The following is an 11,454-nucleotide window of genomic DNA, read 5'->3' as shown; positions in this document are numbered from 1 at the left end:
TCTGACTTTTTCTATGTATGTGGTACTGAAGAATCGAACCCATGTCTCTGTGCATGCTAGGCAAGCACTCTACCACTAGGTCAAACTCCTAGGCCCAAGAGATGTTAATTTTTAACAAAAGAAAAATGCTTTATCTTTCTTTGTGTGGGCACTGGGGTTGAAAGCTAAGTCTTTGTGAGTACAACAGCTGAAATTTACTGCTAAGTTGTTCTAATATTCTTTCAAAAGAAATTAAAATATTCAGGCTTCATAGACTATATAAATATAGACATGAAGTAGAAAAAGGCCTATACTTACCAATTGAATTTAATTAAAATACCCAAGTATATATCAGATACTGTTTAAGATATTTTTAATTATGGTTTTCTTTAGTCTTCATAAGCAACACAGACACTATCAATGTCTAAATTTATGGAAAGGAGCAAACAAAGCTTAATATATTATAAATTGCCTTATTTACCCAGGTAAGCTAAATATAAACAACGTTTGAATCAAGTTTTACATTCCCTCCCAAGCAGTTTTATTCAGTAACAAGGCCTGCAGTAGACTATTTCATGTATACATTCAGGATTTTATGATGGATGAAGAGAAGAATATATTGGTTAGTACCTGTTTTAACAGGGACATGTCATTATACTCATCAAATATTAATTAATATATATGTATATTATTATTATCCCAATTTATCTATTTTTCTGGCAATATCGATCAAATTTATCTATTTTTCTAACCAACTCTAATTTTAGTGCATATTTTCACCCAAAATTTTATACACATACTTTTTCTAGTACCATAATTTCATATGGTAAATTTCATCACATTGCCCAAACTGAGAATGGCTTTATAATGAATATATTGGTCAAAGAATGATCTCTATTACACATTTGGATGATTTTTTCACGTCAGATTACATGACTTTAAGGAAACTGGTAGGATCTTACTTAAACATCACTATTGCTGTTAATTTGCATTTAAAAATCAAATCAAGTGACAAGTAAGAATCATTATTACTCATAAAAAAAAAAAAAAGAAATGAGGCCCAGAGGAAGTATTTCCGCACTGAATACCTAACTTTGTAAGGAGGGAAATCTTGCATACCGTGTAATCCCATCTTAGCAATGTCCCCATCATTGTAGATCTCCACAGGGAGCATGCTCATCATGACATGGGACAACTGGACTTTCACCTCGGAGTTCATCCTGCTAGGAATCTTCAATCACAGCCCCCTCCACACCTTGCTCTTCTCTCTCATCTTGGGCATCTTTGTATTGGCTCTCCTGGGGAACTCAACCATGGTTCTCCTCATCTACCTGGACAGGCAGCTCCACACCCCCATGTACTTCCTCCTCAGTCAACTCTCCCTCATGGACCTCATGCTCATCTGCACCACTGTGCCCAAGATGGCCTTCAACTACTTGTCTGGAAGACAGTCCATCTCTCTGGCAGGCTGTGGCACGCAGATTTTCTTCTATGTGACTCTCCTCGGGGCCGAATGTTTCCTCTTGGCCTCAATGGCCTACGATCGCTACGTGGCCATTTGCCAACCATTAAGATATCCCGTTCTTATGAGCCAGAAAACCTGTGCTGTTATGGCATCTGCTTCCTGGATTCTTGGCTCCTTTGATGGCATCATTGAAGTTGCAGCCACATTATCTTTCTCCTATTGTGGTGCCCGGGAAATACCTCACTTTTTCTGTGATGTTCCTTCCCTTCTCCCTCTCTCCTGCACGGACACACTGACCTTTGAAAGAATGATATTGATTTGCTGTGTGATCATGCTTCTCTTCCCCGTGACTGTCATCATTGCATCTTATGTGCGGGTTATTGTGACTGTCATCCACATGGGATCTGGGGAGGGTCGCCACAAAGCCTTTGCTACCTGTTCCTCCCACCTCATGGTGGTGGGAATGTACTATGGTGCTGCCATGTTCATCTACATGCGGCCGGCCTCTGGTCGTTCTCCCACCCAGGACAAGATGGTGTCTGCCTTCTACACCATCCTCACTCCAATGCTGAATCCCCTTATTTACAGCCTCCGCAACAGAGAAGTCACCAGAGCTGTCAGGAAGATAGTGGGGAAAGGCAAATCTGGAGAGTCAGTATCCTAGACATCACGTGGTTCCTATTGTAAACCATAATGTATAAATCTGTATACAGAATCAATGCAGTCCAGCATGTCATACTTTCTAATCTTCCTTATTTTCTTATCTTCCTTAAATTTATAGCAACCATATGAGATTAAGAAAGGGGAAGAAAACATTTGCATTCCTGTTTGCACTAATACGAATTTTCTGTTGTGATTCAGTAGAAAACACATAACTAAATACATTCTCTAGTTTATATTACTTATCAGATGAGAGAACCCTCACTATGAGTAGTACCTCATTAACTGCAGTCATTAAATCTGTGTTGTTTGAACATACATATTGTATTTAATCCTAAGGAAGGGAGAATTGTTTATTGATTGGAAGTACATTGGACTTACCGTTGTGCTCAGATGTCAAATATTTTTTATTAAATCATAGGATCTAATTTTATAGATTATTATGAAAGTAATTTTGATAGATAATAATGAATGCAACTATCAGATGGAGAAAACAGAAGCATTTTATTAATGCTGTGACATGATATGCTGGAATAAATATTTTCACCAGAATATACTATATTATTTTATCCATAGGCATTGATATTTTTTTGCCAGATCTGGGCCTTAAACTCAGGGCCTGAGCTCTGTCCTTGGGCTTTCTCAAGACTAGAGCTCTACCACTTGAGCCACAGGACCATTTTCAACTTTTCTTCTGTATATGGGATACCGAGGAATCAAAACCTGGTGTTTGAGCATGTTAGGCAAGCACTCTATCACTAGGTCAAACTCCTGGCCCAGGCATTGTTTTTTTTTTTTTTACCCAGCAGTGTGAAATATAAATAAAAATAACTGATTTACATTGTTACTCATTTTAAATTTTCTTTGTATAATTTATTTGCTTTATATAAATTTTTTGATTAACTGATGGATAATATTTAGTTTTGAATGAATGGTTTTTAGTTATTAGCCTGTGTTCAAGTCAGTAAGATTAAATATATCAGCAGTTGATTTATTATGTTGCTATGTCAGATTATAGTAAGGAGATTAAATGTTTTGCTTACTTATGCAGGTTTATGTGTATTTATATTGTATCATTTTGATTTGATGTCATATAATTATAAATATGTGTCTAAATATGTCTGTAAAATATGCTCTCATTCATTTTGGAATATATTAAGGAGGGAACTGATTAATTGTAAGGCAACTTTATGCCTATATGAAGAATTGTCAGATCAAATTTGTGGCATCAGATTTATTTTCTTATTGTCTAGTTGAAAACTAGTACTTTATATACTCAACCAGTAGCACATGGAATCAAATACTTTTTATTATCTCTACTTTAAAGCATGTTATTCAAATGTATGAGCTCGAACCTAGTTGTAGTCCTTTTCCATATCACAATAGCTAATATAATAAGCATCTTGTCACATATTTCTTGGCTCCTTCTATCTGTTTCTTGGAAATGTGAACTTAGTTGATTTACTCATTTATATATAGGCTTACAATGCATCCCAGTGTATTTTCGATCTAGTTTCAGTATATGAGACAGAACATACAGGTTTCTAGATAGTCACACACAATGAGATCAAAAGAATGCTTTTAGGAGAGAAACTCAGAGAATCAAAATCTATGGATTCTTTATGTTTATATAAAATTACATATATATAAATGGACTTCAAGATATGGAAATAAGAGATCTCTCTCTCTTTTATTTTTTGATGGTTCTGTCTTTATGTAGGGTACATTCACGTGTATAACTTCAGAGCGCAGGGGAGGGCACACAGAACTTGAGGGAAGAGAAAAGTGCAGCAGAGGCACTCACTGGACACTGACAAAAGTGAACTGTACAATTCATGGGTGGAGACAGGGAGGAGGGACTAAGAGAGAGAGGACAGAGATGACACTATATAAAAATTTCTAGGTTCATTCTTGACATTGTGTTCTTTTATAAAATATTCAATTAAAGTATCAAATACTATGACACAGTTAGTGTATAGGACCCAGTGCAACATGCTTCCAACATTCTAACAAAATGGGAAGAATTTATTTCAAATAAACAATTGACATGTTGAACATAATTAATTGCTGCCTATTCAGAAAGCATTAGAGGCCTAAAGTAATTTTCATAATGTAAGAGAAATTATATTCTGTTTCTCTACATTACTCTTCTATAAAGCTTGACTGAGAAAAATCATTCTCATCTACAAAAGTAAATATGATACCTGTCATCAGTGGCTTATGCCTGTAATCGTAGCTGCTCTGGAGGCTGAGATCTGAGGATTGTGGTTCAAAGCCAGCACAGGCTCCAAAGTCCATGGACTCTTATCTCCACCAGAAAACCGGAGTGGATTGTGGCTCAAGTGCTAGAGCATTAGCCTTGAGCTGAAGAGCTCAGGGATAGTGCCTAGGCCCAGAGTTCAAGCCTCACAATGGACCAAAAAATAAAGTAAATATGATTAGAATTTAATAATGAGTAACACAAATTCAGAGTGCTGAATAATATGTGACAATTTATTGGGTGGTTTCTGTGTTTTCCCTCACTTGAAAGTTATTGGAAGATATGTTTTTCTTAACTTGATGGAAATAAATTCATTCTTTGGAGAATTTGAGTATTTTTATATAGATGTAGAGTGATCCATCCCAAACCAATGATAAGTCTGTATTTTCAGTGAAAGAAAGGATGGTCTAATATGTGAAAATAGAACTAAGTAAACTGAGGAGATGGTTGAAGTTGGAAGAAATGGGGAGAAAAACAAATGTCGTCACATGGATCAAAATGTACTACACTAACAAACTAAATATCAAATTTAAATAGCACTGTACTGAGGAAAATAAATAGAAAATAAAAGGGAAAAGAATAGGAAAACATTTTTGAACACTTGTACTAACACTTGTGAGAAAAGTTAAATATACAAACTAAACAAAAATAATGTTAGGAAAAATTAGACCCATTCATAATATTAAATAAAATATTATATTATATTACTTATCATTTTTTTGTCTGTAGTAGGGCTCGAAATCTAGACCAAGGCATTGTCCCTAAGCTTTTTAGTTCAAGGCTAGGACTCTACCACTTGACCCACAGTGCCACTTTCAGGTTTTTTGATGATTTATTACAGATAAAGAGGTCTCCCTGACTTTCATGTCCAGGCTGGCTTTAAACCAAGATCCTCATATCTCAATTAGCTACCATGACAGACATGTGCCACCTACTCTTGGCTACTTACTTAAGTTTTTATTTTTTTATTTTGAAGTCCAAAAGAACTTCAATAGATTCTTTGCTCATTCAACTAGTTGAACATATACACTTAGATGGGGATGTACAACAGAGTTGCTACTTTGCCATGCAGTTTAATTATAGGGCATTAATATAAAATGCTAGGCACTCGGATGATTACCAAATGACTGTAGTAACATTACAGTATTCTATATATTTACAAATAATAAAATATTTAACTATGTGAAAACAAATATTATGCTTATCATGTAGTTGGATATTTCACATCTTAGTATAATTCTAGATATTGCTTATACATATTATAAAACATAAGATTTCTAAAATTCTGCTAAAGGATAAAACCCTTTAAAGTGTGTCAAGATTTTTAGCCTTATGTGAGAGATTTATCACTACAAAAACCTATTCATGAACAGTTATCACTTTAAAAATAACCATCTTAGTTTTATTCACTGCAATTCTAAAGATACTATCACATCATTGTGTAAATAATTAGCAATGCTATTTTCATTAGAAATAAACTCGTATTTTATGTTCACATTCACAAATAATGTTTAGTTCTGGTCCCAGAGATTGAACTCAGGACATGGGACTGTCTTTCAGCTTTTTAAAAAAATTTTGCCAATCCTGGGGCTTGAACTCAGAACTTGGCACTGTCCTTGGGCTTTCTCCAGGATAGTGGTCTTCCACTTGAGCCACAACGCCATTTCCAGCTTTTTTCTGTGTTTGCGGTACCAGGCAATCGAACCTAGGGCTTCGTGCATGCTTGGCAAGCACTCTACCATTAGGCCACACTCCTGGCCCTATCTTTTATCTTTTTGCTCGAGGTTCGCACTGTCCCAATTGAGCCATAGCTCCATTTCTGCCTCTGGTTGATTAATTGGAAATGACGATCTCACAGACATTCCTACCTGGGCTGACGTCAAACTGTCATCCTCAGATCTCAGGCTAGGATTATAGGCATAAGACACCAGTACCTCCCTGCACCGCACCGGTTCTAGAGTTCCTGGACCACAATGAGAAGGTCCAGACTTAGACAGGGTTTCTTCCAGACATGTTGTGGGAAGTGAAGGATAACGTGTTTCTCTAATGACAGAGGATTGAGTCCCACAACAATCCCTATATAGATGTCACATCCACTTTTTTGTAATAGAAAATGGGCAGAGCTGAATTAGGACCCTTACAATTTTCTGTGGAGGTCAAGGCAGGCGCAACTGTTTAGGACACAACTCCATGGAGAGTTATGCGTGGGTGGATGTATTTCATGAGCTCTTTTCGTAGAGGTTTGATTTAAGGCAGGAAAATTTCAGAGTCTACATGGAAACAGAAGTTGAAAAAACACCTGAGGTGGAGCAGATGGGTGGCTCTTCTATATTCTTTTTTTTTTCTTTTATTTTTTTATTGTTGAGGTAATGTATAGAGGGGTTACAGTTATATTCACCAGGGAGTGGGTGCATTACTTCTCACACATTGATACCCCTTCTCATGTTTTTGTCCCTATTTCTCTCCTCCTACTCCCTCCCAATTATCTTGTTTTCCACCATTCCCTTTCCCATTTCAAATAAACAAATAAATGTCCTCTGTCAATTTTCTAACAGCAGTGACTGGTAAATTCTAAAGAGATAAGCTAACTAATGTGCCTGTAGCCACTCAGATGGGAAGACTATCAGTGTCATCTGACAAAATAGACATATGAGGTCACAGCCAAGGAGGGTGGGCCAGGCTGAGATGCAGGATAACTTTACCCAAACCAATGTATGAGAAAAGCAGATCCAGTCAAAGGAGGCACAATTGTGTAATCTTGCCTGAAGCTCTTTGGTAGATGATTTTAGTATTAAACTCAAGGCCAAATGAGGTTGGAGCAAAGTCCTTAGACAACTGGGATTTTTTTCCATTTCTCCATGGATACACTAAGATGTTCTGGCACTTATGAGTTCACCTTGTCACTTCTAGGTCTTGGGCTCCACTTAATATGCGAAGTTGTACCAGAATCATAAGGCATAGAACCAGACACTTTTTGTGGGTGGGTTCAAATTTATTTTTATTTTGTTATGGAAGAGTACCGTATTTTACAGATACTGTTTTTGTCCATGGGGGGGGGTTCTTTTAAGAATTAATTGATTATTCTAGTAGAGTTTGGGGCAAAATTTTTTAAGAATATTTTTCATTTTTTTCTGATTTCAGTACAGGATGAAGGACAAGTGCATAATTTCTTTTTCTCAGCACTTTCCTTTTCTTCTTTTTTTTATCCCCACCCTCAAGGTATGGAATATTCTTAGAATTTTTGTGACAATTCTTCATTGAGTTTTGGAACAATTTTTCTTCTTCTTCTGAGAAGACTCTGTTTAACTTATTAATCCATTTATCAATGTCTATTTTTATTTAAATAATTGTGTAATAGGTTTTCAATTCAACATGTTTATTTATGAACACAATACATCTTAATCAATCTCAATCCTTCCACCTTGATCTTCCACATTCATCCCAACTCCATCCATCTCCTCAACTTACCTGGATCTATTTTTATGCATGCACATTGAAAAAAAATGACTATATTTACACACCATCCCTCTCTCCACTCCTCTGCCTCCTCCCTTTGACCCTCCATCTCTCTTGACAAAACATGTTTCAGCTTTCTGGTATTCATTTTGTTAAACTGAAAGTTAGTAGTACAGCCAGTTACACCATTGGAATGCATAACATATACTCAATTTGTAGATGTGCTTCTAACTTAGATCTAATTTCCACATATAAGAAAGAACATGCAAGCTTGGGGCGGGGGACGGAGGCCCCGCCCGCCCACCGAGCGCCCCCCCCCCCCGAGTCCCCGAGGGCGCATGGCGCACCTGTGGCTGATGCGGGGAGTGGTGTCCACGGAGGAGCGTGGCAGGTGGCCGTGGGCGGCGGAGCGCGGAGGGCGGTAGAGCTCGGAGGGCCTCCTCCCTCCCCGACCAACCCTGGTGGAGCCAGGAACGCGAAGGCTGTGGCCAAACTCGCAAGCTCTAGCCAGCAGGCGCCGCTGGGCCAGGGCCAGAACCTGTGGCCGCAGCCCTGCGTGCAGCCTCTGCAGCCATAGCAGTCATCACAGCTCGCCGGCCTCGGGGCAACAGGCCGGCAAGAGAAGAGCCTGGGACTGCTCACCACCAAGTTCGTGTTGCTGCTGTAGGAGGCCAAGGACGTCGTCATGGATCTCAAAGCAGCTGCAGATACTTTGGCTGTTAGGCAAAAAAGAAGAATTTATGATATCACCAATGTCTTAGAAGGAATTGATCTGATTGAAAAGAAGTCAAAAAACAGTATCCAATGGAAAGGTGTAGGTGCGGGCTGTAACACAAAAGAAGTTATAGATAGATTAAAATTTTTTAAGGCTGAAATTGAAGACCTAGAACTGAAGGAGAGAGAACTTGACCAGCAGAAGTTGTGGCTACAGCAAAGCATCAAAAATGTGATGGATGATTCCATTAATAACAGATTTTCCTATGTGACTCATGAAGACATCTGTAATTGCTTTAATGGTGACACACTTTTGGCCATTCAGGCACCTTCTGGTACACAGCTGGAGGTTCCTATTCCAGAAATGGGTCAGAATGGACAAAAGAAATACCAGATAAATTTAGAGTCACTCAGGACCTATCCATGTATTGCTTCTAAATAAAGAGTCCAGTTCGTCCAAGCCTGTGGTTTTTCCTGTCCCTCCACCTGATGACCTCACGCAGCCTTCCTCCCAGTCCTCCCCTCCAGTGATGCCGCAGAAACCCAGCATGGCAGCAGGGAACCTGCCTGAGCAGATTGTCTCTGAAAGAAGCCAGACCCGCCAGCAGAGTCCCACCACAGAAATAGCCTCAGGGTCTATTGGTGGAAATATCATTGATGAGTTAATGTATTCTGATGTGATTCCTCTCTTAAGGCTTTCTCCTACTCCAGCTGATGACTACACTTTAACTTAGATGATAATGAAGGAGTCTGTGATCTGTTTGATGTCCAGATACTAAATTATTAGATTCCCTGGCCACTTGGGACTGTTATCTACTTCTAACTATAATATTTTAGACTTCTTAATAACCTAAGTATTTAAAATAATGAATGTAACACCTTTTAGTTCACTGATTCTCAAGTGTTCATTTTAATACTTTTTCTTTTTCTTTTCTTTTTTTTAACTTCACAAAACTTTATAAAGGCTCTAATACTTTAGGAGAAAAATACATTTTATATTCACCTTCCCCATATAATTGGGACTTCAACTTTTGTTCCAGTTTTGAATCCGTGTATGGATTCTTCTTCAGAGAGGAAAGTTAAAATAGACTTCAGGTCATCAAAAGAAAAAACATTGGCCAAGGGCTAATCAACTTATCTTGAATTTTTACTGCCACAAAACTATATTTTGATATGTCCTTCCCTTCAGATACTCACTGGCATTTATAAGGTGAAGGATGTAACTGTTTCAGTGAACAGAGTTTGTGAAGTGCCTTCTGTTTTAGCACTTTAAGTTGATCACATTTTGTTGACTTTGACATTCCTAGAGCCTAGGAAAGTTCTGTTTATGTAGTTTAAAAATGTGCCAATGCCTGTACATTAACAAGATTTTTTAAAAATAAAGTTGTATAAAACATATAAAAAAGGAAAGAGGGCCGGGAGTTTGTCCTAGTGGTTAAAGTGCTTGCCTAGCATGCACGAAGACCTGGGTTCAATTCCTTGGTACAATATACATACAAAAAAGCCAGAAGTGGTGCTGAGGCTCAAGTAGTAGAGGTCTAGCCTTGAGAAAAATCCAAGGGCAGTGCTCAGGCCCTGAGCTTAAGCCCAGGACTGGCAAAAAAAAAAAAGAAAGAATATGCAACATTTGTCTCTCTAAGCATGATTTGCTTCATTTTAACAAACATTTCTCCCCACCTATTTCCCTGCAAATGTATAGGATTATCCTTCCAGGTATATCTATAAAAGGCCATTCTATTCATTTCACTAACTGTGGTATTGATGATCATTTATATTATCATTTGTAAACATTTGCAAACATTTTTATCTTTTCATACGCTTGCTAGCATCTTTATATTTTTAAATTTTTCAAAATGCTTGGATTAAAATGTATTATTTCATATCAAAAAATTTAAGCATATGAACATAACTAGGATCCTTTGTGTAAGATAAGGAGAAAAAAAAAAGCTTTTTTTTCAGGATACTCAAATTCCCATATGTGATGTAAGGAGAATTCATGATCTAATAATCCTTTAGAAAAAAAAGAAGAAATGGCTTTCATGTCAGTATTTTCAAGATATTATATATTACCATACTATTATACCACATAAAATATTATTATAAATTTAAGGTGACATAATATGAACCTTATCATTATTATATAATTTGGAAATTACTCTGAGACAATGAACATATAAAGAAATCAAAGAGCTTAAAAAGTTAATTTTAGAAATTATCTGTATAGATTTACAATATAATAAAACCTAGATATATAAGGCCATATAGTATGATGCTAAATGAAAAGATCTCCAGGATATAGAAACAAAAGCCATATAATGAGTGATTGTTGTACTTAATGTACAATGTTATCTCTCATCTCCTTTGCTGTCCCTTGGTTATCTCATATTGTTACAGTATTTCACCTTGTTATCTGATATATTTTATTTATGCTTATTTGGTTATTTGAAATCAGATAGGGAAGGGGGGAAAGCAAGATGAGGGGCGGGGGTGGGTGGAGGGAAATGGGGACCAAGACATGAGAAAGGGCATCAATGTTTGTGAAATAATGCACCTTATACCAAAATAAACAAAATCACAGATGAGAATGGTAATATCACGACAGAAATTACCAAGATCCAGAGTATCATGAGGGAATACTTTTCAAACCTTTATGCCAACAAGTTTTAGAATCTAGAAGAAATGGATAAATTTCTGGCCAATATTAACATACCCACACTGAACCAAGAAGAACTAATCCAACTAAACAGGCCTATTTCAAGCACTGAAATAGAAATGGAAATAAGGGACCTTCCACCTAAGAAAAGCCCAGGGCCAGATGGATTCACAGCTGAATTCTATAAGGTCTTCAAAGCAGCGCTCACACCAATACTCTTCAAGCTCTTCAATGAAATTGAAAACGAAGGCTCTTTGCCAAACTCAT

General features: G+C 37.2%; 1 protein-coding gene and 1 pseudogene across 1 annotated transcript; both read left to right on the top strand.

The window, feature by feature from the left end:
* The first annotated feature begins 1,151 nt into the window (after window positions 1-1,151).
* LOC150057511 (olfactory receptor 2M3-like) lies at window positions 1,152-2,108 on the top strand. Its single transcript, XM_090340052.1, has one exon. The coding sequence runs from the start codon at window positions 1,152-1,154 to the stop codon at window positions 2,106-2,108; it is 957 nt and encodes a 318-aa protein (XP_090196178.1).
* Window positions 2,109-8,517: 6,409 nt separating this feature from the next.
* On the top strand, window positions 8,518-9,323 carry LOC150057510 (transcription factor E2F5-like; annotated as a pseudogene).
* The last annotated feature ends 2,131 nt before the right edge of the window (window positions 9,324-11,454 follow it).

This window comes from Megascapheus bottae, chromosome 10 (assembly GCF_031878675.1).
Source record: "Megascapheus bottae isolate mThoBot1 chromosome 10, mThoBot2.hap1, whole genome shotgun sequence".
NCBI classification, from domain to species: domain Eukaryota; kingdom Metazoa; phylum Chordata; class Mammalia; order Rodentia; family Geomyidae; genus Megascapheus; species Megascapheus bottae.
The sequence above is the reverse complement of the archived record's forward strand: the minus strand, read 5'-3'. Positions and strand labels throughout refer to the sequence as shown.